Source organism: Pezoporus wallicus, unplaced genomic scaffold, assembly GCF_028554395.1.
Source record: "Pezoporus wallicus isolate ANWC-B61680 ecotype Strahan unplaced genomic scaffold, APGP_CSIRO_Pwel_v1 contig_6787, whole genome shotgun sequence".
Lineage (NCBI taxonomy): Eukaryota > Metazoa > Chordata > Aves > Psittaciformes > Psittacidae > Pezoporus > Pezoporus wallicus.
The window spans coordinates 1,314,333-1,341,876 of record NW_026636951.1 but is presented as its reverse complement, the minus strand read 5'-3'; the positions used below and the strand labels follow the sequence as shown (position 1 = coordinate 1,341,876).

General features: G+C 37.9%; 1 protein-coding gene across 1 annotated transcript in view; it reads right to left on the bottom strand.

Moving 5' to 3' along the window:
* Positions 1 to 356: 356 nt before the first annotated feature.
* The window catches only part of BTAF1 (B-TFIID TATA-box binding protein associated factor 1), a 44,452-nt gene continuing 17,264 nt past the window's right edge, over positions 357 to 27,544 (bottom strand). Inside the window, exons 9-38 of the mRNA XM_057402290.1 lie at positions 25,208 to 25,297; positions 23,633 to 23,728; positions 23,216 to 23,392; positions 22,550 to 22,690; positions 22,307 to 22,431; positions 21,232 to 21,352; positions 21,042 to 21,146; positions 20,307 to 20,456; positions 19,566 to 19,708; positions 19,222 to 19,396; positions 18,524 to 18,727; positions 15,986 to 16,415; positions 14,767 to 14,957; positions 13,660 to 13,813; positions 13,457 to 13,566; positions 11,259 to 11,460; positions 10,711 to 10,859; positions 7,911 to 8,063; positions 7,287 to 7,408; positions 7,035 to 7,202; positions 6,776 to 6,853; positions 6,566 to 6,695; positions 5,811 to 5,952; positions 5,516 to 5,646; positions 4,990 to 5,115; positions 4,091 to 4,243; positions 3,306 to 3,517; positions 2,989 to 3,148; positions 2,203 to 2,373; positions 357 to 1,953 (exon numbers count right to left, since the gene is read on the bottom strand). Coding sequence (XP_057258273.1) covers positions 1,807 to 1,953; positions 2,203 to 2,373; positions 2,989 to 3,148; positions 3,306 to 3,517; positions 4,091 to 4,243; positions 4,990 to 5,115; positions 5,516 to 5,646; positions 5,811 to 5,952; positions 6,566 to 6,695; positions 6,776 to 6,853; positions 7,035 to 7,202; positions 7,287 to 7,408; positions 7,911 to 8,063; positions 10,711 to 10,859; positions 11,259 to 11,460; positions 13,457 to 13,566; positions 13,660 to 13,813; positions 14,767 to 14,957; positions 15,986 to 16,415; positions 18,524 to 18,727; positions 19,222 to 19,396; positions 19,566 to 19,708; positions 20,307 to 20,456; positions 21,042 to 21,146; positions 21,232 to 21,352; positions 22,307 to 22,431; positions 22,550 to 22,690; positions 23,216 to 23,392; positions 23,633 to 23,728; positions 25,208 to 25,297 — 4,656 coding nt within the window. The 3' untranslated portion in view covers positions 357 to 1,806. The remainder of the gene's footprint in view (positions 1,954 to 2,202; positions 2,374 to 2,988; positions 3,149 to 3,305; positions 3,518 to 4,090; positions 4,244 to 4,989; positions 5,116 to 5,515; positions 5,647 to 5,810; positions 5,953 to 6,565; positions 6,696 to 6,775; positions 6,854 to 7,034; positions 7,203 to 7,286; positions 7,409 to 7,910; positions 8,064 to 10,710; positions 10,860 to 11,258; positions 11,461 to 13,456; positions 13,567 to 13,659; positions 13,814 to 14,766; positions 14,958 to 15,985; positions 16,416 to 18,523; positions 18,728 to 19,221; positions 19,397 to 19,565; positions 19,709 to 20,306; positions 20,457 to 21,041; positions 21,147 to 21,231; positions 21,353 to 22,306; positions 22,432 to 22,549; positions 22,691 to 23,215; positions 23,393 to 23,632; positions 23,729 to 25,207; positions 25,298 to 27,544) is intronic.

Genomic DNA, 27,544 nt, shown 5'->3' with positions numbered 1-27,544 from the left:
GCTCTTGAAGAAAAACATATGCAGTGTTTTATGACTAAATAAGAGGTTTCTTTATTCAAACATATTATTTCTGGACACTATCACCAGATTACTGCTCCAGGCCATCTTAAAGGTACCCAGTATTCCAGCATTATAATTTCTCTGCAACAGAACTCCAAACCCATCTTGTCTCTCCCCCTGCTTGCATTATCAGCTGAAAGCACAACAGAAATGTTTACGTATGAAGGCAGAAATGACTAAGAATACTACTAGTAATCCAACTGTAATTTCCCAAAGCATTAGTTTTTACACCTAGTCAGCTACAGTGAGTCTTCACTACAGAATAAACTTAAATGTGGACATACACAACATACAAGTTATATATTCCCAGTTTTGTTTATTTTCATGGAATGCTAATTTAGTTACAATATGGCAGTTCAGAACTACTGAAATGTGACATAAATTCTTCTCCAATGCTGCAAAACAGTCTTGATTTATATATATTGTTTTAAAACAATCTTATTTTACATAGTTGAGGTCTCTGGTGGTTTTTAAGCTCTGATGCTTAAGCACACAGCAAGCTACAAACCTTAGGTTTTATATTATACATATATTCTATGTATCCAGACAACTGCTGTAAGTTATCTATAATTTAATATTTATAAAAAGTGCATATACTGGTACATATGCACATCTAGAAACACACTTTTACTACTGCCTCCCTTTTATAAAAAGCTGCATAACATACAGCGATGTTATTCTCATTCACTGCTATTAAAGTCCCTTACTATCTTTATTACACCATTTAAACTATTCAATTACCTCAAATTGAATGTAGGTATCCTCTATGTATGTTTTCTCCTAAAGAAAAAAAGTCTTCCCTATTCCTTTAAGAAGCTTTAAATCATGCATCAGTTTAGTAAACAGTCACTTTAGCATGGATTTCAGAATCCTAGACAGTGTAAAATTTACTTCTGGAAAACGTCTATCTGTATATTTCATTTCTTCTTTTAGTTAAAAAAAATATATAGGATTGAAACATACTGAATACATGCATCTCTCAAAGTGGCTATACTCTAGCCTTATAGATAAATTAAAAAAAGTACACCCCTGCTAATAGGATGCAAACATGGCCTCAAATAGGCCATTACCTGTATTTAATATAGCTCATTACATTAAAAAGTTCAAGTCAGCTGTTCTCTCGAGATGGTGTCAAAAGACTGAAGAGCATAAGATATTTATACTCAATATACAAAGGCGGGTGCACACACCTAGTGCCAGATGATTATTCAATACTTTCAAGGCTTCTAGGCTTTGCCTCTGGTGATACAAGTCCTGAAATGATCTGAAAAGTTTGAAGTTGAAAACTGTTCCTTAATACATCATAAAGCAAGTTGTGTTTAAAAGAAAAATATACACTGAACAACCTGAAGTACTCACTGAAACAACTGTACAAAATTATTATAGATACAGAAAGAAATAATGGTGGACTTAAATTCAAACAGAAGGAACACTTGTTAACATATGTATAAACTTGCTTTGATTTATTCTTCTACCAAGAAAGAATTTGTAGCTGTTCAGAACAAGTAAAATTCAAACCACCTCACGATGTTTACATTTACAGTTTTTATACAGTGCAAATGTTTAAGACAGAGTAACTCCCCAGTGAAACAGGTGACACTACTCAGTGCCACTCTTTTGAAGATTCTTCTTTCAGTAAGTCTATTTACACATTAAGCTAAAGGTTCACTATATATGCTTTGAAGTTTGCTGAATATCAGCAGGAGAATGTGAACTAGCAGCAGTTGAATTATGAATATATGATCGTTACTTTAATGAATGCATAAAGTTTTCAAGACTGTATTCAGTGTCATACTGTTCTTGATCCCATAGTTCTCCAAGGTTTTCAAGGACTGATTTCATTGATGCTTTCCCAGAAGAGGTAGAGGTATCTGCTTTTTCAGTTTTTTCATCCTTCACAAAAAAAAAAAAAAAGAAGAAAGTCAATTAAAACACCAAATAATATTTTCAGGAATATGCAAAATTCTTCAAAATCTTACAGTTCTTTTGGGGAAACAGCACATCCTCCTGTTTTTCGGAGAGCTATCTAATATCCATCATTCCAACCTCTAGTGTCCATGTGATCAAATTTTACATATCAAAGCAAAGCTTTTCCCTAAGCTTACTCTATTTTCGGTAGGTATTTGTAAAACGGCTTTTTACCTTGTCAAGAGTGAACAGATCAAGAAGCTGTTCTGTTCCCATGCTCTGCAAGCTTGTGTTTTCTTGGCTGATCACCGTATTTGCAATATTCATTTTGAACTTCTGAAGACCCATGATCTTTTCCTCCAGAGTTCCCCTGGTTATCAGGCGATATACATTAACAACACGTTTCTGAAAGGAAAAAAAAAAGCACACACAAAAGAAATGAAAAAGATAAAAATATCTTAGGTATTCAGGTATTCAAGACAGCATAACTTTTTAGTATTCATCACGGAGAGTCTGGAAGCAGTTTGGCTTGGAGTTACCCGTCAGTAATTTTACTCAGTAAGTCTGACTGGTGTCAGATTAAAAGAATGAGACTATGCCAGCATACAGTAGAGGCACCTGCAATTGCATCTGTACTCAGGAAGTTAAGAATTCATTGTTTTTTACAGCTGTAGAGGGAGACTAACAGCAGTCACTCTTTCCCTGTCCAGGCATCAGAGAAGGACAACCCTGTGCGGGCTTTCCTTCAAGTTTCTTGTCTCAGTTGAGTACCTTCCTCCCCTGAAGGGTGATTCTTCCCTGGCCCCTCCTCAGCAACTCAGACAGTACAGAATTAGAAGGCATACCAAGTTCAGGATAGGATAAGAAAGTATACACTTCATCCGGCATACTTGCAAGGAAGCAGTACGAATGGAAGCTTTTCAGACATCAGTTTTCATATGTTACAACCTTATCCCAATTCAAAAAAAAACAGGAGTTCAGCAAGAGAAGAAACTTATGGGAAATTAAAGAGTTGTTCACCTGCCCAATGCGATGTGCCCGATCCATGGCTTGCAGGTCTCTCATCGGGTTCCAGTCATGTTCCACAAATACTACTGTATCAGCCCCCGTTAAATTAAGTCCCAGTCCACCAACATGAGTTGTGAGCAAAAGAACATCTATAGATGGGTCATTATTAAACCTGCACACATAAAAAAAGTTAAGTATGGTAAATTTTATATAAATGATGAACTCATGAACCTCAACTGCTCTGAGGCAGATCAAAGAACAATTTCATACCATATAAATAATATAGCTCACTACAGTTCCTCGTATTGCTTGTGAAGGGATATGCTTACCGGGAAACAATGGAATGCCTCTGACCAGCAGGAATGCTGCCATCTAGTCGTAAATAAGTAACTGAAGGTAACTGAGGTCGAAGAAGGTCGTGCTCCACTATATCCAGCATGCTTTTAAGTTGACAGAAGATAAGTACTCTGTGCTGGGCCACAACGGCTTCTGTACCGCTTTCTGAAGATCCACTATTCCCCAAACCACAATCTAGCAGCAGCTTAAAGTAAAAGAGCATTAAAGCATATCATCAGAATGACAGTAGATCTCATGTAAACATTGACATTGATGAACTGTTAAAAGTAGAAATAAGAGAAACAAACTTTAGAGGAAGTCTGGGGCAGTCATTTAAATGATAATGCAAAGTTTGGCTTTACTGTCAAAGTGAAAAACTAAGAGTCAACAGAATAGTCACTTTCTTCATTTTGTTTTACTTAAAATAGAATTTAAGTATGTACTGCAATCTAACATTTTTGAGCTAACAGTCTCCCATATAATAAATGTTTTTCTGTAATAAGGGGGGTAGGAGTAAGAAACAGAATAAAAGTAAGGTTTTCGGCAAAGCAGCAAAAATTCTGTAAACATCATGAAGCAAGCTCGTGCTTCCCCCTCCCCCTCGAATTAAACAGGAAAAATAGGACATATGTCTAAAAAACCCTTGTACTCTATTTCATCTGATACTTAACTGAAGCTTTAAGATAATTTTCATATTGATGAAGTCTTAAGCTTTTTAAATTTAACATCAGTAAAGACACATTTAGGAAATTAAGGCACAATATGCATATCTACTTACTTGTTTTAAAGCAGACAGCTTAGGTGCATGTTGGATGTCTCGAAGGGATGAACTATGAGTTGCGAGTTGCTCTGTAATTCTTTTATATTCTGGGTGTTGGGTTGTTAACACTAATGCTGGGTGGTTGCATAGCTTCCTTAAGTACTGCAGTGCCTTGAATTGTTTAGGAAATGGAAGTTCAAGGAAATAGTAATAATGTAGTTACAGAAAAATGATGAACAAAACTGATTATAAAGTATAGGGGCCACTCAGCTACATTCCACAATTTGGACTTCAGGATATATTTTCATTACAGTAACATTACACATTTATGTTAACTAGACCAGTATTTCGAACTGTATCAAATAACTATTAAGTGTGTAATGATCTTGGTTCCTGTTGCAGGAAAAGTATGCATACTACCATTTCCCACACCTTCATGTTGAGTGTGGGATACAGTAGCTGGGTTTGGGAGCTGTGCAGAGGCTTTGAGAATGATTGTTTCCAAGTAGCCAAGACTTAACCTGCAATTCTGTCAGATCATGAACCTTCATAAATTCAGATCTAACTTTAAGTTAACTTATTTTGTTCATGGTTTAGTATCTTAATTTTGTACTGTAACAACTAGTAAAACCAAAATTAGTTCTCTCTCTTTGAGGTTTTGCATTTCTGGTAATCAGTTATTAATCAAAAGTAGTATCCAAGATCCATAAACAGCTGAACACTAGTTAAAACACAACATATTAAGAAGTAAGACAGTTTTATATTACTTAAACCCCAAGAACTTAATTAAATCAAAATAGCTGTACATCACTTTCAGGCAGTATGATCCAAACCCTAAGTATTTTACTTGGATCATATGGCCGTAAATGTACAAGTTAGCTACAAGTGGGTAGTAAAAATTAAAAAGACATCTGTACCTGAAACACATGACCTGTAGCTTTAAGCTTTGGTTTTTCAGTTTCTTCATTTAGTGAAATTGAAGAAACTGTTTCATCAATATCGCATTTGGCACGAGACTTGGCAAAATCTTCATAAAGCTGAACCTGTACAGCAGACAAGAGAATGAGTATGTTTTCCCAGACAGAAATAAGACAAACAGCCATTTTTTTTATTTTAGTTCCAAGTTTAAAGTTCTGAATTACCATAATCAAGAAAACCATACACAAAGCACATGATCAATATAACAGTGCAATCTCTTGCAATTTTCTTTCAGCTTGGAAAGATATTATTATAGAACAATGCCAGAAATTAAGCTAAAGAAATCCTCTATTGTAACTGGACTGATACTAGTTTTAACACACATACTACAAAAAAACCTTTTAGTCCCATGGTCCCAAAGAATGTCAGAGGTGACATGAGACTGACCCAGGAATACAGAAGTGGTTTCTTTGTGGTCTTTACTGTGCTGAAAACACTAAGCTTCCAGAAACTTTTTAAGCATACCTGCAGAGGACTGAGAATACAGTAATAATCTTGAATAATTTTGGGTGGAAGATCCTGCAGTACATCCTCCTTCATCCTCCTTAGGAGGAATGGCAGAACCTGGCGGTGCAGTGCTTCCATTGCAAGAACCCCTGGAGGAGACAACGGGAGCCACATTTTAGGGAAAAAAAAATTGAAATGTCCGCCTCTCACCTCCTGTTCTTACACTGGAACTGATCACACTTTCTCTTTTCATGTGAAACTCTCATTTAAAGGAAGAAAACAAGAAAACAAAAATTTAACATTTGATCCTTACCAGCCTCTTGTTCTCGACTGGAGCTTCGGGCATCTCTACTTGCCAGTATTGGTTTGCCATAACGAGCTGCAAATTGGCGTTCAGTACCCAAAAATCCCGGCATGAGGAAGTCAAACAATGACCACAACTCTAAGACGTTGTTCTGGCATAGGCAAAACATTTTTGAATTATTTCCAGAAGTAACGAGTTGTTACAAGTTATCACAAACATTTCCATGCCTATTTAACACTGCCTATAAAACTACAAATGGAACACTTCTATGTACTTTTGAGCTCTTAGAAATTGGTGGCTTTTTCATCAAACTAAGTTACAGAAGACCTGCACCTATACTTTGGCACATAAGACTTTTTACTGTGCCTTATGTATTAAGCCACACTCAACAACAAACCCCAGGAGATACAAGTGGCCTCAGACAGATACTCCATGAACAAGGCATTAGGGGAAAGCCCAAAGTCTGGGGTTCCCTCCCTGCCTGCTGCTTATAGAACAAGTGGTAGAGAAAGTCTTGTTGCCAGCTTTTGAGCTCCTATTAGTACCATGGATCTTGCACCTATTCCCTGATACATGGGTATACTAGGAAAGGAAAAAGATGCAGTTTCAAGTATTTAGCAGTGAAAGGCTTTTCTTTTTTTTAATAAAATATATATACTTCAAAGAAGATGACTAATAAAAAGCACAATCAGACTGCGAAATATATCTGTTTCACTTGTTTTCACCCCACTCACCCAACTCCTTAGGAAAAGAGAAGCAGTTACCTGGATTGGTGTCCCAGAAAGAATAATCCTGTAATTGGCAGTCAGCTGTTTTACTGCTTTTGACAGTTTAGTTTTTCCATTTTTAATTACATGGCCTTCATCAAGAATGCAGTAATTAAACTTAATATTTCTGGAAAAGAAGAATACATGCTTAAGTACCATTTAAAATTCTAAGCTATTAAAAACCTCAGAAAACAAACCAACTCTTACCTGAAGAAATCAATGTCATTTCTTACAACATCGTATGAAGCCACTATGAGATTGTGTCTTTTCACCTGGTGCTGTAATCTTAAGAAAAAATAAAATAGAGGAGATAACTAAAACATCCCTTACAGATGTTATTATTTCAGATTTTAAAGGTACCATCGCAAGCTTCACCATGCTACAAACTATGCTTCAGTAGCAGCAGTAAATTGCAAAATTGTGTTGTATTTTACTCTACCCAAGTCATAAATGCAAAATACACTACCTTGCTCTCTCAGTAGGAGGTCCTGTATAATGCAAAGGATTAAGATATTCTTTTGAGCAAAATTTGCCCACTTCATCCACCCAGTGTCCTGTGAGTGTAGGAGGGCACACCACCAAAGAGGGAAGAGGGACACTGTCCACCAGCTTTGTTCTTGCATATTCCTGAGCCCTTAAAGAATGTAAAAACAAGTCTGAAAAAAACCTGTTTTTCATAGAGTATCTTTTAAGATAGAAGCTACTTGTTTACACTTACCTGAGGCAATGATCACCTGCAAGAATGCAAATGGACTGTAAAGTTTTCCCTAAGCCCATGTCATCACAAAGAATTCCATGAAGTTTGTATTTATTGAGAAATGCCAGCCAGTTCACTCCATCCTGAAAATGGAAAACAGAAAGAGCACTTCAGAAGACCTAGCTTTTGGCTAGTTCATCTTCAGTTCAAACAGCTGTATGTTCTATCATACACCAGTGCCAAACTAGAAGCTTGTTTCCCACCATAAATGCATCCATTACAGCCCCCTCACTCAAAGTAGAGGGGAATAAAGGGAGAAACAGAAGTGGCTGAACAGCACAAGGGGACCTGGCTTTGCAGTGGAGAGCAGCTATAATCAGTCTAAGCAAGGCAGCCCATTGGCCATGCCCTGAGAAAGATGAGAGAGGGGAAAAAAACTACATCATGAAAAAAAAAGCTGTATAAATGGTACACATTATTTGATTTGCTCTTCCTTACCCAAGAACACTAGATACATACTGCACAGCTAAAAACAAAACAATCCCCCCCACCACAACAACAGCACCCAAACAACTCCTACCCTTCCATAAAATCATATTGGACTGGAAAATATTGCTTTTTTAAAATAAAAGTATAAGTTATTACCTGCTGATATTTTCTGAGCTCTGCTTTGATTGGTACTGGAATTTTATAGTTTTCCAGTTTTTTTCCATCCAACAATTGTTCCAGAAAGTGACGTTCTTTAGCTTTCATTCGGATTAATTCTTCAGACATGTTTGGTGGATCTGGTATACCAGCCTAGGAAAGTATTTTTAAAGCAGTAATGTAGAGGCTACAGTACTTAATTCACAGAGAGTAAGAAAAAGTCATACTGGCTTAGACATTTTAAATGAACAGATGGCAAAGATCTGCAGTCTTCTCAGTTGTGTAAATCCAAACTCAGTGCCCCAAAGGACATACTGAAAAGCTTGATGGAATCACACAGAAGATGGGAAATCTTGGTTATGCCTGTAAGATTTTACAAAGATTGAGCTACTCTACCTCTAATCAGGGATTTTATCTGGCTGGCTAGAGAATTCTTTGACACCCATTTCTCTTAGCCAAATCTACTATTCCAAGTGAGATGGATTTTTCTCCCACAGATATTAGCAGAATTAGATCTAAAGTGATACTGGGAGCCATAGAATGAATTCAGGCAGTTGGAAACTCCTGGGAAAAAGAAAAACCTAAACTCCTCCAGATTTGTAGCAGCAGACACTGGCTTCCTATGTACTTTCCCTACCAGGCCATACACCCATCTGTTGTGGATGGGTATATGGACAGCAAATATGCCCAGACATTCTTGCTTGCTAATAACATACTGTAGCAAAAGAGATGGTAATATTCTCCCATCATCACATCTGTCATCTCAGTTTTCTGGGCCACCTCCATCTTTAGTTAGTTTTACTTCAAAACCCAAGTTACTGATCACTTGGGGAGCACTCCTGGCCGAGAAGAAAAACTTACCGTTCCACCGTGTACGTGATTAATAAGGAAGGTGGAAAACTAACCCAGATTTCAGATGTTAGAAGGGCTCCAACAAGGTATTTAAGATGCACAAACACATGGGCAACAACTGCTCTTCCCACCCTCTCTTTGAAAATAACATGTCTGAAGTGTGAATACCATGCCAGTTAATTTTGTTCAAGGATACTGTCAACTTGCAGTATGATGCTTATCAATAAAACAGGATAAATTAAGCTGAACCATTTATCTTGCAATCCTTCTCTCAGTCATATTTTCACCTTTATGGTTGAATGAATAATGAAATTGAGAATAAAGGTACAGGAAACTGAGCAAACTAAGTTCTCCCAACTCATTTAACTGCTATTGTTTCCAATTCCTCACAGTGAGAAACCAACACAAAGATACAGATTAGGAACTCAAATCTTATTCAGACCTCTATCACTTTTACTTATCCAGGAGCTGAATTCAGGTCATGCATTTTAAGCAGTATATAAAACGCCAGCAATAAACACAGAAGACTAGACTCTTTGTTTTGTTACAGAACTAAAAGTCATGCTTCAAGGACACGAAATTGAGTGAGTCTCTTTTTTACTTTTTTCTTTTTATACCACCACTATAACTACAGAAAGCTGTAAGAGTTTGTCTTACAAAATATCTGCAAGGCTACCCTAAAAAGTCTTCCCATTTAAGAAAGTAGAACTGTATCCCTAAAATACCACTCTGGTTTTTTTTGGTTTTGTTTTTTTTTTTTACACAAAGCATTCATGAAAGTTTGACTATGAAAACTTAGTAATAAAGTTATTTCAACCTCACAAAAGGATGCCTTCAGAAAGTATTGTCTCATAACACATATATTTCCCCAGTCCCTATCAGTCCACCCCCTACTCTCCTACTCTTTCCACTGAGGTGACTCCAACCCCTCTACAGTTACCAAATTATATTCCTTGTTTGGCCTAGTATTTAAAATTGCTGTCATTCAAAAGACTGTTCCACAACAGTACTGGTATTTTCACTCATTATTAGCTTATTTCACTCACAGACTGCACATTAAATAAATTTCAATATCTAATACTGAACTTCCTTGACTGGAAAGTGAAGACTTAAGGGAGTTCTTGAGTGACTATGGAAAAGAAACATGAACTGATCATGCACACATATGCAACTAATAAAACAAGTATTCTACATTTCTAAGAGATGCTCACTAAATTCTATTAAAATAGCTTAAGAAAAACCCATATAACCTAAGTTATATGTATCCCATAAGTCTCTATCCAAACGCACATGAAGAGCACTGGTGTGAACAGCAGCATACCAGAAATTGATATCTACTTTGCTCACTTTTAACTTTTTTGACATTTCAGTGTAAGCATACAGAAATTAAGTGCTCCATTTAATGCAGATTGCTAGTTATCAGATTCTAAGGTTATTATACTAAATTTAAATTTGCAATAAGATACTGAACCCATTAAACCAACAATATTTTTTTTTTCCTCATTAGAAACATGCAAACAAATTCTGAACTGTCTTCTATTACCATCTGGTGGTGAAAATAAGTTACTTGGAAACCTTCTAGTCCCCAGAGTGGGACTTGACCATATACACAACACCAAGCATACATAGTGAGCACACATGTAACTCATGAGACTTTTGAGATAAAGCTAGCAAAAGCAGCATTACATAGAAGATGAGTATGTACACAGTTTCTTATAAAGAGAAATTTTACTTCAACATTTATTTAGAAAGTTACTAACAAAGGGTCCAATTTTACTTATTTTACATTATAAAGGACATCTTTAAATATCTGATACAGACTCAACATCTATAAAAAGCTACTTGCTCAGCAGTAGCCAGAGTAAGCCAGAAGCCTGGACTTTTTGGCTGGTGAAACAGTGGACAAAGGACAGTTCACATACTCAATCTACTTACAACTTCAGCTTACCTCAAGAGGCATTAGTCTAATTAGTGTTGCAAAGCACTGAGTAGCCATAAAACGCACACTATTTGTCTGATCACTCATTCTACCCAGAACTGGAACCACTAGAAGAACAATGTATGGAACAATACCAACATCCAGCTGCTCCATTACACCTGGATCAGTTATTAAGGAAATAAGTTTTCACCAGGATTGTCTGACATGAATATATACCTGGCAGATTTCCCACTCAACAGGTAAAAGTCATTAATACATTACATGAACAAGACTGCTACTGACAAAGCAATGGGGTGGAGAGGAGAGAGAGAGAGGTCTCATCCACCCAGACTTGGCCCAGTGAATTTCATGGTTTGAGGAACTGAATTATCTCCACCAAAATTTCATTTAAATTAAGGCAATAGAAATGAAAGCTTCTTCTATTTCTTGCTTACAGGAGGAACATAGTTTATGATTTTATTTAATTCCTCCTCCCATTTTTTCTGGCAGTTTTTGTTTCCCCAAATTAAGCTACTGCAAAGAAGTTTCCACATTTTTGAATGCTCACACAAGGATACATGCAAGTGCTTCAATTGCACCTTCTTGTTTGGTGTTGTCATCTATTGCTCCCAACCACGGCAGAACTTTCTCTAGAAAGATATTCATTGTTTCCATGGTAGCTATTTTGCTCATAACACCTACACAACGAGCAGCCATGTGTCTCACTGCAGTGCTGGGATGTTGAAGGCACATATAAAGATGAGTCAAGTGCTGTATTAACTGAAGAAAAGGGTGGAGAAAAGATTAATATGAATTACAAAGAAATTACTGAGTAATTTTCAATTAAACAGTCTTACAGTCTCTGCTGCCTCCCGAAGAATGCGTGAAATGGCTCCTTCACAAGGTTTAATTGTTTAGCACTGAAAAATTCTTCTAGAAGCTGACAACTGAACTTTGAACAAATATTACTCCCCAGTACAGTTAAAATTCTGAGTAACAAAATATTTAGTTTTAGACAAAATGAAAATTAAGGAAGTCCTTGGTAATTAAGCAATTGTTTCACACTGGAAAAATACAGTACTAAGTACTCAGAGCTTCATAAAAAAAAAGTCATCGCTTAAATACAGATACATAGATTTAAAAATTTCCAGCTTGCAAATTCATCCTGACCTCCTCCCATTTATGTTTAGGGAGATGAGCTCTGTGTTGGGAGTCTTATAAACTCTGTGTGACAAGAAAGACACCCAGAAAGAAATTCCCATCTTCCCAAGGAAGGATGTGTATATGTACATGTCTTTTTCATCAGCACAAACACATTTTTATGTCAGATATCTTAAAGAGATGGTCAGGTTTTTCCTAGCATTGAAATCCTTAAATATTAGCTTTGATCAGCCAATTTCACCCTCTTTTACTTCCTATGGAAGTTTTTTTCTTTTTAAATATGTATACAGTATTAGCAGCCCCCAAAACAACCTACACATTAACTACAGACCATATATAAGTATAAAGTACGTAGATGTACTAGAAAACCCTTTCCATTTCATATGCTAAATTCACTCAAAATCAATTCAGTATTTAAATAAATAGCAAACAATTCCATATGTTCCACATGAATCTCCTCCATTAGCTCAGAACGCTACATCCATTCCTTACACCCGTCCTTTCCCATCGTATTCTTTCCAGAGTTCTGGTCTACTTATTCCTTCCATGAGAGTCTTTCCATGTATTTTTATTACCCTGCTGCCCTTCTTTTATGTCTCTTCCACTGCTACTATATTTATTCTGAAATATAGTACTGCAGATAAGCTAATACTGAAAACTGTGTTCAGATGCAGGCATAATGATGTCCCTCTTGCTGTTTCTTTCTAATTTTCTTTTCTTTTTAACCAGTATTTTACTGATACTTTCACAAAACTCTCCTAACTCCACAATCTCTCAAGTAGAAATAGGCAGTTCAAAGCTCACTACTGCATGCAAGATGATAAGTCTTTTACATTGAGTGGTGTGTAAAAATAAATAATTTAACCCCCCCCGAGATCCAGTCTCCTTGGGGGTAAACTGAAGTTTCCCTAACTTTTTCACTGCCTGCACAGGGAGCCTTTCTGACAACCTTCAGCCTGTTCCACAGTAGTCAGGCAGTAAATTGTGTAGTTTTATTACTACCATTTCCCCCCACTACTCTGGCCGCATAAACTACATGTCAGTCAATTAAGTCAACCTGTTTCAGTCAGCCACATAATGCAGCTTAACAGCATTTTTATCTGTACTTCACTAACAAAGAGAAGGCACCATATTATCACTCTGTTCCCTCAGGTTCAGGAAATCTGGAATTAGGATAAAGCAGAGTGAAGATGCTGGTTTCAATGTAACAAAATAGCATAAGTATTATCCTAATTCAGACTTCAGACACAATCTTGTTTGGCCATCTGACCATCTGAAGAAGGTAGGCCAAGGCTAAGTTGTTGGTAGGTGCTTGATTTATTTATGTGTGGGCTTATTCTACAACCCTACACAAATAAATACAGAATTTAACATCCTACAGAACACAGGGAAAAAAGAGCTTTAGAACATAACAGTTGAACTGCTGAGGACAGAAGGCTATGTCTTCAGTTCATCAAGACTAGGATACAGGCAGGCTAGCAAATGAGTAAGAACACTATTTAAACAAAATTAAGAAAACATCTAAAAAGAAGCCTGACAAAACAAAGATTTAAAACAGCAGCAATGAACAGACTGAACTGTTTCCTACAAAAAAGCTGCTTTGGAATATAATTACCAGAGGATGTAGTTGAGTATCCATTGCAGCTGCTGTTGTTTCAAAAACCTGCAAAGAATTTACTAGCTCCTGGGCAGGAGCATCTCCTTTTTCCAGTAAGGACTTTCGGTCTGTTAAAAACAGAAAAGGTGTTCAGTTCAAGACTGACATACTGCCCCCCAGCCTACCAGACCTCCCCCACCTTAAATCAGAAGTGTAATTACCAAAATTATTTATGTGAATGTTGTTCCTTAATGAACCAACCATAGCATCCCAGAGATGTGGCAATCCCGTTGCCATTTCAGCACCAAAATGTTTAGCTATAGTAGATAAGGCAAATTCAGCTCCTCTTCTCTGTACAACATAAGGTTTCTGAGCCTACAATTAAACAATTTAAAAAACAGGAAGAACAGATATAGGAATAGCAATTACTTTCAAACAGGCTCCCATTGTTACATAAGCATTCTATTCTGACTATGTTTACAGGTATTTACAACACATTTTCTGGTCCACTTTTTAATTTGCAAGTTATTTACTTTGTTCTTTATACAGGTAAAACCAAACAGACAGACAAAAAAAGGGGTTTTGTAGTAGATTATTTAAATCCTGTAAATTTTGGGATTAGGCTTTTGCTGACACAGGCCCATTTCAGCAGGAGGTTTTCCAACTGGTTCCAGTTTCAGAACCTCAGATATTGCCAATATAGGGACACCACAAACAGTAACACACTAGCAAGACTTACCAAAAGCAGTATTTGTTTTGTTAAGCCCTCTCTCCCACACTCTTCAGAAAATGGAATGGATAAAAATCACTTCAATTAGGAAGAAACCTCACAACACTGCTAAGGAATCACAGTCCTGACTAGCATCTTATACTGACATTTTATATGATGAAACAGTAACAAAAAATCTAGCATATCAAGTGTGGAAGTCACACATACGTATATCGTAAAACCAGTCATACTTCAAATACTGTTCTTAATGCTTCAGAGCACCTATTGTGCATCAAGATGATCAGCACTAACATAGGTAAGGACACAGCAGTTTGGGGAAATCCATTTGCATGGATTTGTACTGAGATATTAATAAACTGTACTAAACATGAAATATTTCAGGAGTTACTAACATTCTTAATGACACACTGAAGATTTAAAATCTCATTATCAACAAACATATGCTGCTTTCATCAAAACTTTATGTGAACTCTTTTCTCTCATGAATAAATCCTGGACATCCCTATTATAATGCTGTCAACTCCAGTGAATTCAAAAGTAATGTGAGGGAGGGTGTGTGTAGATATGCAAGTTGCGAATGCAAGCTGTTGAACTTTACCTCATCAAGTTCTGTAGGAAGGCTTCCACTACTGCCAGGAGGGAGATCTACAACTGGGGCTTTTGGAGCTTTTGGAGTAGGACCTCGCCGACTTGTGATGGCAAAAGCAGCTTTCTGGTGTCTGTACAGTGTAATTATTCCCTTGTGCTTAGTAACTGTATGATGCATCCCATCTTTATCAGAGTTGGGCCCTGAAGGAAGAGAAAGAAGAGCTGACAATTTAAGATGCAGTTTAAAACATAAGCAGAAGTGATAGCTAGCTACAAGCCATCTGCAGATCTCAATGTCCTCAGAAAACTAAACCATGTCATCGTTCTCAAGGATGGAAAATTCAGGTACAGAGTTACTCTGTTCAGAGCACATTTACAGCCTTGGCATCAAAACTGAAGTGCATAAATTGCTACACAAATTACTTAGCAGGAAACACAGGTAACAAAACTGCAGTCAAATATAAAACGTCTGCACAAGATTTTTTTTTTGTGTAAGACAACACGTTACGTTCTAAAGTTTAAAAAAAAAACTTACCTTCTGTGTCCTTTACAAACAGTTTATGACTTCTACCATGATACAAGCGCACATGCCATCAATGTCTTTGGATGTGTTGATGTTTCCATTTATGTTGATAAGCTTAATTTTCAATTGGACATGGATATTACCCTACTCTGACTTTACAAAAAAGTACTATGTATAATGGTCAAACCTTAAAGCAGGTTCGAATCTTTGACAGTATTAAGGTCTTAGTATTGTTCATTCAATCTGTATGTTTTCAGGAACATCAGGAACAGGGTGCACAGAATTATCTGTTAATTTCAAAGACTGTACTCCTCTTTTGATATCTTGGTATTAGCCCACGGAATGTAACATAAGTCAGGGTTTTTTTTTCTAACAGGTTACTCTAATTTCTTAACTTACTCAATTTCAATGAAAAGCTTCATAACGTATGTAAATGAAATGTAATCGTAAGTGGATAATAACAGCAAGTAACTGAAAACTGGGACGAAGCTGGTTTTTAACATAAATTTTCTGAAAACCATCCACATCATTAGTTGCACACAGTGTGTAGTTTACGATACCTAAATGAAATAATTACTAAAAAATGAAGACTCAGTTGCTAGCATTTCAAAAACACCAAAACCAAGATGCACTCAAATACCCATTTTAACAGTTCAGAGAAAAGCACAAGCATTTTTAGGAATACTGGCAGTCTAAGGTATCATACCTTTTGAGTTTTCATAGCTGCTGCCCTGAGGCTGTGCAGGACATGCTGCTAGAGGGGTTAGATGTGGATCCACACAGAGAGAGTTGCAGAGATTTTTTATAATCTTTGAGTTGGGACAAGGAGATCTTGTTGTACACTGCTGAAGTAACTTTGCTATACACGAAGCCACATAGTTTTGTACAAGTGTATTCTCCTCTTTTTTGATAGCTTCCATTAAGGGCTTTATAACAGGATTTAGTTTTTCTGGAAGTTGCTGCAAGTTCACAACTGCACATGCAGCCAATGTATGGACTCGCAGATGCATCACTTGCCATTCTTGATTTGTTTCTGTAACAGTCATTTGGACTTGTTGCCGTTTACTATCCAACTGCTGTAGAATTTTAGGATTCAAAGTAAAGGATGATGTCGCTTCACTGAAAACAGAAGTAACCTAATAAAAAGGAAGAAAAAACTTACAAATCCATTTCACAGGATCCCCATTAAACAGGGATATCCTCTGAAAACCATGGTTTTTTTTGGCAGAATACAAGTCACTTTACCAGGTATTATCATTTCTATTTTTCCAACAAATATCAGGAAATGCTGCAAAAAGTAGTTTCTGGAATTTTCAACTGCAGCTCAAGGGGAAAAAAATCAGGCATATTATGAACATTTTGAGTGTAGATTCTGAAAGCTAAAAGAGATGTTCTCCTCCAAATTTAGATTGTCCTATTTCTGCCAGATATACCCAGATATTCTGGCAACACATAAGCACATGACAGATAAGCAAAGTAGAATATGCTATGGATTCATAAGGCCAGAAAGGATGTGCAAGGGCCCCTGTGTGAAAAAGTTGTTTCTATGCTCTTTTTGAAGAAAGAGAAACTTGGATAAAAATGTAAGGAAAAACACAGCAAAACCCAGTAGTTGCAGGACTTGCCATACCCTCTGACTACTGGGTAACTACTGTTACTCAAATCTTTCACAGGAAAGAAGTTAAAAGCAACATGGAATCATGGAAATGCTAAACTTATTCTACTGATAGGATGGTTAGGCCTCTAAGTACAGGAAAGATGATGGCAGCTGTTGAGAGGGTTGGTCTAAGGGGTTTGGTTTTTGTTGTTTTTTGCCTTCTACTTTTAAATGTTCAGGTCATATCTTTCAATGACAGGACTTGTACTGCTTCACTCTATAGGCATCTCAAGTTCTATTCCACATGACCCTGATGACTGGAATAACCAAAGGGTGCAAAAAATATGAATAGCGAGGAAGAGCACAGAGTTTTTCCATCTAATGCATGAAGACCCATACTACAATGCAGAGCAGGTTTGGTGTTCATATTGCGAGAAGACTTGAAGAGCTGAAAGAGCGCAGAAGATAACTATTTGCTATTTCCTATGGCTATGGAATAAGTCTTCTAATCCACAATGGATATCTCTTGAAAAATACACATGCATTGGTCAAGCAGCCCTATCACTAAACTCCAGAGTAAACAATTGAGGTACATGAAGATTCCTGTACTTCACAGACTATGAGCTCACATTATTCTGTCTGGCCTTACCTTGGAAATTTATTCATTGTAGATGGTAGTCACAATCAGACTGGCTGCCAAAATCCCCTCAGCCTATATACACAATTGTCTGTAACTTTAGAGGTATGTTGAGATTTCCGAGTTAAGCTACTGCATGTTATACATAAATACTACCATCTGAGAATTTCAAGATCTATCATGCTATAGTCATGTCATCATGACCGTAAGTGTACAAACTTACACCTTCCCTTATTCTTAGCATGCAAGTTGCATACACGAACACATCCAGGATCCTAATACTCCTCATCCCCTTCCCCAAGATGCACTACATCTATCAGCGTTCCTTCATTTCTCCTACATCCACACACCTCTCCCACCCCTTTTATTTCGCAGGCTCTCAAACCCACAAGCTCTTCATTTACATCCTGCCTCATCTGTCTGTACCCATCTTTCTCTCTGCTTAAGAGGCCAGTTTTTGGTTGAAAGAAAAACCTTTTAATTCGTTGCCCCAACATTATCGGATCTATTTTTGTTTATAGAGCTTTTAATGTCAAGAGCTATCTTTCATTAGCACATCTAACACTGATGTTTTCAGATTAAAAAAAGACAACACAATTGAACAGCCAGGAAAAAGAAAAAATAAAAATAAACAAAAAAAATCCCCCACATTAAACCACATGCTTGGGAGTTGGTGGGGAAGTCTACAATTTACACAGTTTATTTGACAGCATTTTTTGAAGGAGTTCCAGCCTGCTTTTTGTTCTGTGTAGATTTCAATAGTGAATCTAAAACCTGGGATCAGGACACCGTCAATTTCTTCTCTAGTATCTACCTGTATTGTACTCAGTTTTTGGCACATCTCTAACACCACGGAGGAAGTGGTAAGTATCCATTACATATTTCATGTCAAAGGATGTGTAAAGTCACTACATTATTTCTGAAAGTTGCCATCTGTGTAATAATTATGCTGAAGATGTATTTCAAGACAGGAACAGATCTGAAGGAAGGGCAGGCATGCCTCTACTTACCAGCTCATTAGCTTGATCTATTGTAAATACACTGCAGTTTACTCTGTTTCCAATGTCAATGTGTGAATCGGCTAACAATGAGATGAGCTGTTTACATTCATTCTGCATTCGTGTAAAAGGAACAGCAATTTCATCATAATAGAGATGTTCAGAAAGGACCCCAAGTAAGCGAGGCTGCACACAAACTGCCACGGTTCTACACTCCTATAACAGGAAAAGATGTCATTTTTATTTCTGAGTAATCACAACTTCTGTTGTTCAGTTTTGGGCACTAATAAGGGCAATCTACCTACAAAAAAAAAAAAATCCAGTTTCCAGGGGGACCATTAATATTTGTAATCCAGATATAAAAGCTTACTAACAAAACCTTAAGTCTGCCACTAGAAAAGGAGAGACAGTGAAAACAGGGAAGACAGTCATGTTAAAAGGAAGCCTTGACCTTAAATAACATGCTTCTTGAGAACAGACATATTTGTAGAAGAAATGTGAGCATATTTACTGATTCACAGTTCCAAGAGTTGGTGTTTAGCTACCGAGTAATGAATTCCCCCTTTGCCTACAATCAAGATTTTAGTATTTAGATGCGTAAGTACGATTATCGCTTATCAACTGAAATTTCATTTCAAGCTAAGTAGCGGCTGACAAGCTGTGCATTGAGATAGTGAGTAAAATTTAATTTTGCTGCAGAAACATCCTACCTTTTGCAAGGCTGCCCACTCACAGATTACTAATGCAACACTAATCCTCTGCAAGGCAGACTTAGAATTCAAGTGGAAGAGCAGTAGCTGAGCTAATGATTCAGCTGGCTTTATTTCTTGAGTAACAGTATTTACACCTGGGTCACAAATGCAGCAACAAAGTGCTCCCAGCAACCTGACAAAAAGAGAAAGAAGAGTCACCTCGGTGTTACAATTACCCTGCAATTAATGATTCAAAATGAAGATGCCAAAAATGTCTACATAATTAGATTTTAGCAAAAGCACCACAGAACCAAAAAGATAAATTGTTTTAAAATATTTTTTAAGATTTCCAGTAAACTGACTTTGCTGCCATCATCCGAGCTCGCATGACAACATAATCCCTGGTTGCTGGATCTTCTGCGATGCTGTCTGCCCCAGCAATATATTCCTGAATCACCTCTTTATTCTGGGTTTGACCTTGACGCAGTTTAGCACCTGCCTTTTCCTATGGAATAAATTTGGGAGAGATTGGCAGTAAAATGTATTTGTGATAGAAAAGATTAATTCATATTCCATAACATCCTCTGCAGAAGTTGGACTAAGCCAGAACATTTCTGGAATAACAGACTTGACATAAAGTAGTTGACCACTGTAAATCACTTCTCCACTAGTAGTTTCTGTCGTTCTATTAAATGCATGATATGGTTCCTTCCAAGATAATATTAAAACTAACACTCAACATTTGGCTGATAAACTGAGTCCACATAGAGGAAAAAGGAAAACTTTTTCAGCATGTTTTCAGAAGTAACACAATGCTTTCAGACTTTACTCAGTCCTGCAAACAGATGCGTTTGAAACCATGATGGTTACATGGAACTACTAAAGGATTCACAGGGAGCATGCTGCATGATAGAACTTGAGTTCTCATGGATAACGTGACAAGAACCGTTTTGCTCTACAGACTCGAGGTTTGCATGACAGGCTACATTTAGAGTTGTAAAAAGGCACCACCAATCCCCTCTTAACAGCTTTAGAGCACTTTTATATACAGCTAATCAATTTCCCACTTTTCCCAGAATAATTAGAGCTCACATTTCACTTACTTTTGATCTGGTTTTTACTTCTAGCAACATGTTTAAGTCAATGGGCAAATGAGATGGCTGCATCATTAAACAGAGCCAGGCTCCCATCCATGGACAAGCAGCTGCAACCACATACTGTACAGATGCTTTGTTTAACAGTTCCAGCCATACCTTGGGAAAGAACAATAGTGGAAATAATGACAAATTTGCATGGGTGTACATAAGATCATATATGTGCTGATAAACTGTATGAACCATACAAGAGAAGGCTGCTCAGAGACCTCATAGCAGCCTTCCAGTATCTGAAGGGGGCCTACAAGGTGCTGGAGAGGGACTCTTCATCAGGGACTGTAATGACAGGACAAGGGGTAACAGGTTCAAGCTAAGGGGAAGTTCAGGTTAGATATAAGGAAGAAGTTCTTTACTGTGAGGGTGGTGACACAGTGGAACAGGCTGCCCAAAGAAGTGGTGAATGCTGCATCCCTTGAAGCCAGGTTGGACAGAGCCTTGAGCAATGTTGTCTAGTTTGAGGTGTCCCTGCCCATGGCAGGGAGGTTGGAACTAGATGGTATTAAGGTCCTTTCCAGCCCTAGCCATTCAATGATTCTATCCACCTTCAGTATATATAGTAAAACTAGGCTAACTACAAAACAATTAACATGAACACACTGTTCTTTATCTGTACGAAAGTGCAGAGGACATGAAAGAGCAGGATATGTTAGCAATATACAGGAAGGTCATAAGTCATGCAAATACCTTGTGAATAAGATCCAGAATTTCTTGATTGCTTTCTAAGATACAAAACTGAAATATGTGCCTCAACATGTCTTGCAGAATTGGAGTCAGCCATGCTGAAGAGCTCTGAAACAAGGATATCTTGTGATTATATGATCAAGCAGATTCCAATACATATCATTGTAAAACACCAGTAACACTAAATTCTTACCTGGTCTTGGGTGGACAGCAGTGTGAATAATGTCTCCAGGGCTGCTTTTCGCACAGAAGATATAGTATGATGCAAGAACGGCCACACACGTGGGACCAAAACTGTGAGTGACTGCTGAATACTAGTACATGAAGTGGAGATGTGGAAGCCATGAGAGGGAAAAAAACCAAAAATAAACACACAGAGCTAAGTTAATTTTGTTTAGATATAAATTTCAAGAATGTATTTTCACGATGTTGTTTCCCAGATTATACTTTTGGCTTTGTTAAAGTATTCTGGCAAAACATGGGGGTTTTGGTTTTGTTATGATTTTAGAAATAATTAAAACCAAGCTTGGATCTTTTCTGCAGGAGCTTGCACCTCAACAAGCAGCACATGCTGAATTAAAGATGGCATTAGTGACAACTTCATTCTTAATTTTGGATTTGGGCAAAAACCAGCTTGAGCAGTGACAATCATACAGAATGATAAAGGTAAGATGTGTAAAGTATCTACCTTTAAGTGCAGATGCTGTGAGCTTACCGTGTGGATTATGAAAACTATTAACATACCAACATGTAATTCCTCTAATTTGACAGAGTCCCAAACAGATACAAACTAGGCACTATCTTCAACCAGTCATAGAATTACTGGTTGTCCTATTGATGTGAATTTTCACATCTGTAGCTCCTTTAGAACTGTTCAGATAACAAAGTCCTACAGATACATGCATGTGTTTTAAAGTATACAGTTTGAAGTCTGTCAACAAAAAGCGGACAGTCTGTGGGCAGGATCACTATGAGTGGAGCTGATACCCCTTACTAAAATACTCAAGATGAATGGAGAGAGGAAGAAAAACCACATCGTATATAAACAATGTCTAGTACCTTTTGATTATTTCGTTGCCTTTTACTGACGTAATGAGAATAGAAGTGCTGTCCTTCACTTTAAGGAAAAGCAAGAGTAAAATTCCAAAGCCGATTTATACCAAGCATCTCCTTAGCATGCAATTTGAAAGCAACTTTGATTATTCCAATCTGAAAATAACTGGACAGTCAAACCTGCAATACTGAAGCAATACTAATGAAAAAGTTACCTGCATTTGCGGACCTGAGGATAAGTCAGGAGGGAAGAAAGAAGGATCATGATACTGTTTGTGGAAGCTGTCAAGTCATCTAACTCCAGAAGTGCATCCCACAAGGTATTAAGAATAAAAGGCACCTACACAAATAAGCAGAGGAGGTCATCTTAAAAAAAGTGTTGTTTCTAAGCATTATTTTCTTCATTCAGACCAAAAGCAAACTTTTCCATCAGAACTGATAAAAAACAATTCAGGCACCTTCTGAGACTGAAGTTGGACCAGGCTTTCCACTACTGGTACTAAAGATGCTGCGGCAACAGCTCGGACATCGTCATCCAGATCTTGGAGACCTTCTATTATTGCAGGCAGCACTTTAGGCAATAAAGTGCTGATCAAATCCTGCCAAAAAGATCAAAAGCTTTTTTGAACTTAAAAGCATGTAACACCTCAAGCAATTAAGATGTGGGAATAAATCCATTTGTTGCATAAACCAGAAGCTACAGGTCCAAGACAACAATCTAAATATTTTAAGTTACCATTCATATCCTAAAATCTAGGTTATAAATTTGAATGAACTGTAACCTGACTGTTTGTATATAAACAAAGCTCAGTGTTTGCAAAATGGTATAATGAACACACTAAAACTTTGTAGCAGTGTTAACCTCACACATGAAAGCATCACCAAAATGAGACAAGCATATTTGTAATGTAACTTGGCACATTACAAGAGTACAATTTTGCTACATACATGAAGATTTCTGCAGCCTGGATATTAAAATGCAGTCACACATCTTATAACTCATATGAGACTGCAGTGCAAGCAAGCTTGCTTTATCATATCTACGTACTGTTCAGTCACATCCTCTACTTCAAGTAGAGCTTTTTGTTCCAAAGCTCTCTGCAATTTGTTGTGAGGGTTATTACCTGACGTACTGCCAAAGCATACTTTATTCCTAGGAGACCACCATGTCTCACTTCCCATTGTTCTTGTGTTAGCAGCTTCAGAAGAACATCCACAGTTTTGTGAACTCCAGTCTCATTCATATGTTTCAATACTACTCCCAAAGTCTGAGCACAAGTCTCACGTACTGGTGCTACCACCTAGGATAAAGTAAATCATAAAACAGTTACTTCTGCATGAAACCTGACTTGGAAACCAGTAAGAGTAGAGTCAGATGACCAAAACTGCTATACAGACAAGGTGAAATCTCTCAGCTACTTTGTAATAAGCATCTGTGAGCAGTGACAAGTAGCAGCACAGTACAAAGCACAGCTGGCCTGCTGTAGTATTGTCTCCCACAGAAACCTGCTGATCTACCTGTTCACTCAGAGACAACTTACTTCATCTGAAACAAAGTCTCCAAATCTGTCTAATGCAAACACACAAAGGAGTCTAATAACCAGGTCTTCCAGCCACTCCTGATGCTGCTGAACCATCTGTAAAAAAGAGATAAATTGAACACCTTGACTGTATTTACTCATAAAGGATTGCTGATATGCTTGCTTTAACTAAAATTTGTAAGAGATGTGGCAACATGTTTAAGCTAAGTATAGCCATCTCACACAGATAGTCAAATAGCACTAATTCAGCTCACATGGTTTATTACAAACATCTTATTTAAAAAAAAAAACAAACCACAAGGTAGCTTTATCAAAAGGCTAGAGAGCACCTTGTAAGGTACACAGATAATTTTATTTAGTATTTAACATACACAGCACTCAAAGGTAAGAGTCATTCAGCTAATCCATACTGACTAATGTCAATACATCCAAGGCAAGTCAATTAATATGCTTGAAGAAAATTTACAAATAAACATGAACTATGAAGCAGTACATCACTGTGGAAGACTCAGTGAGAGGAACTTGCTTTTCAGCCATGTCTCCTCCAGATTTAACAAACAATTTAGACCAAGCTTGTCTGGCATCTGTTAGAGACCCAATAGTTCTGTAACTCTGCATCTCGGAGTAAAAGCCCACAGAAGCAACTGCTCAGACATTATCTTTCTCATCCCCACTGTCTGCCTACTAGATCACCAGCTCCTTTGAAAGCTATCACTTTAATAAACAAAACTTTAATCATATCATGGATTTCATGTTCCCATACATGTCAAAGAATTACAGCCTGCATAAAGCATGCACAGCAGCCTTTGAAGCTAGCCTGGAGTACACATACTCTTTCCATAAATAGGTAAGAAAATGCTTAAAGTATCTTACCATTGTAGCATGTGTTATTACCCTGCAATCTCTATGTAACAACTACCACTCCATGTGGAAGCGAGGAGAGATAGTAGCTTTTGCTTTATCTATATATACAGTATGCTGAGGTAGCTTGATTTACATTTGATAAATGTATCTCATTCTTTAACACTCTCTAAACCACAAGCTCTCCAAGCTGCTTTTACAGCAATGAAGTCAGTATGAATTCGGATGAGATTCACTATTAATAAATGGGATGTTACTGTTGGGATATTTTGAAAAAGAGTTTTCCTTTTAAATAGGCTGTTTAAATAACTTTTCTCATACTAACAAAGCAAGCAGATTGATATGAGTCACCTTACTAGTTAAGTGGATAGAATTAGATGGCCTGAGACACTTCACGAGAATGACACGATTATCAGTCATAGTAAGGGTGTGCTCAAAACCAGTATTTTCTAGTATGGAAGCTACTGTTTAGTAACTTTACACACAGTCTACATCTTAATGGCTGTTCATACAATAGTACTGTTTTTTGAACAGGCCTTCTAAAAGGATACAGTGCATACAATGATTTCATCCAGATTGTTTTGAGCAGACAAATCTCATGGCTTATGTTCTCCCTGATCAGCCACCTCCTGCAGAGCTTAAGTATTTTAAAGAAGTCTGTTTTCTAAACTTCATTTAAGTAAACATATTAAGTCTACATGATTGGAAACTTACCTCTTCTAAAGAGCTATCTCCCATTTTACCACCACTTTTACCATGAGCTTTAAGTATCTCCCTCAGTCCAGTACCTGCACCATGTCGAACCTAGAAAATGAAATCAAAAGTAAAATTTTAAATACTTAGGAACAAATACAAAGATAAAAGCCACACTGGGTAACTGAAACACTTCTACTTTAGTCTTCACAGAAATGTTTCAAGATCAGACCAACTCATATACTAATCTGCCCAAAACAAACCAATTTTTCCCTATTTATCTCCCAGCTTGTAGATGAAACAATTAAGAATTGCTTCTATTTACTAGCATAGAAGATATTGTTATCATATTTAGAATCACAGAATAGTTAGGGTTGGAAAGGACCTTAAGATCATCTAGTTCCAACCCCCCTGCCATGGGCAGGGACACCTCACACAAAACCATATCACCCAAGGCTCTGTCCAACCTGGCCTTGAACACCATCAGGGATGGAGCATTCACAACTTCCTTGGACAACACATTCCAGTGCTTCAGCACCCTAACAGGAAAGAATTTCTTCCTTATATCCAATCTAAACTTCCCCTGCTTAAGTTTCAACCCGTTACCCCTTGTCCTGTCACTACAGTCCCTAATGAAGAGTCCCCCCCCAGCATCCCTATAGGCCCCTTTCAGATACTGGAAGGCTGCTATGAGGTCTCCACGCAGCCTTCTCTTCTCCAGGCTGAACAGCCCCAACTTTCTCAGCCTGTCTTCATACGGGAGGTGCTCCAGTCCCCTGATCATCCTCGTGGCCCTTCTCTGGACTTGTTCCAACAGTTCCATGTCCTTTTTATGTTGAGGACACCAGAACTGCACACAACACTCCAGGTGAGGTCTCATGAAAGCAGAGTAAAGGGGCAGGATCATCTCCTTCGACCTGCTGGTCATGCTCCTTTTGATGCAGCCCAGGATACGGTTGGCTTTCTGGGCTGCAAGCACACACTGAGGCCAGCTCATGTTCATTTTCTCATCCCCCAGCACCCCCAAGTCCTTCTCCACAGGGCTGCTCTGAATCTCTTCTCTGCCCAACCTGTAGCTGTGCCTGGGATTGCTCCAACCCAAGTGTAGGACCTTACACTTGGCATGGTTAAACTTCATAAGGTCATCATCTGCCCACCTCACAAGCGTGTCGAGGTCCTTCTGATCCCTCCAGCGTATCAACCGAACCACACAGCTTGGTGTCATCGGCAAACTTGCTGAGGGCACACTCAATCCCACTGTCCATGTCAGCCACAAAGATGTTAAACAAGACCGGTCCCTAAAGGACACCACTCATTACTGGTCTCCAGCTGGACACTGAGCCATTGACCACAACTCTTTGTGTGCGGCCATCCAGCCAGTTCTTTATCCATCGAGTGGTCCACCTATCAAACTGATGTCTCGCCAATTTAGAGACAAGGATGTCGTGCGAGACAGTGTCAAATGCTCTGCACGAGTCCAGGTAGATGACATCAACTGCTCTACCCCTGTCCATCAGTTTCGTAGCCCCATCATAGAAGGCCACCAAATTGGTCAGGCAGGATTTCCCCTTAGTGAAGCCATGCTGGCTGTCACCAAGCACCCTGTTGACTTTCATGTGCCTTAGCATGCCTTCCAGGAGAATCTGCTCCAAGATCTTGCCAGGCACAGAGGTGAGACTGACTGGTCTGTAATTCCCTGGGTCATCCATTTTCCCCTTCTTGAAAATGGGGTTATATTTCCCTTTTTCCAGTTGTCAGGAACTTCACCGGACTGCCATGATTTTTCAAATATGATGGACAGTGGCTTAGCAACTTCATTTGCCAGCTCCTTCATGACCCAAGGATGGATTTCATCAGGACCCATGGACTTGTGCACATTCAGGCTCTTAAGATGGTCTCAAACCAGATTCTCTCCTACAGTGGGCCTAAGTTCTTCATTCTCACAGTCCCTTCCAAGACTTGGGTGGTAATGCAATTTGTAGTAATGTAACCAATGAAGAGTTTTCATTTAGTTTTCTCTCACTGTAAGACATTATTTTTCAGAAAGAGCAACTAGCAGGTATTGCATTTTTAGTAAGTTTACAAGAAAAGCAATATTCTTATATTTCTTAAACACTCTGTATTCTCTTTGTATTATGTGTTTGTCCTGGGTTCAGCAGTAGAAGTCATGTTTCAGCTACTGCTGAACCCAGGACAGTGTTACATTTCTGTTTCTCTACAGCTCTTCGTATTTCTTAAAGAGAGCCTGGATCCCCACTGAATATTTTGGGATCTGCCAAACTAACTTCTGAGAATTACTATCCCACACAGCTTACAAACCTGCCTTGCTTGCCTAAATACTAGAAGTGAACAAGTGAC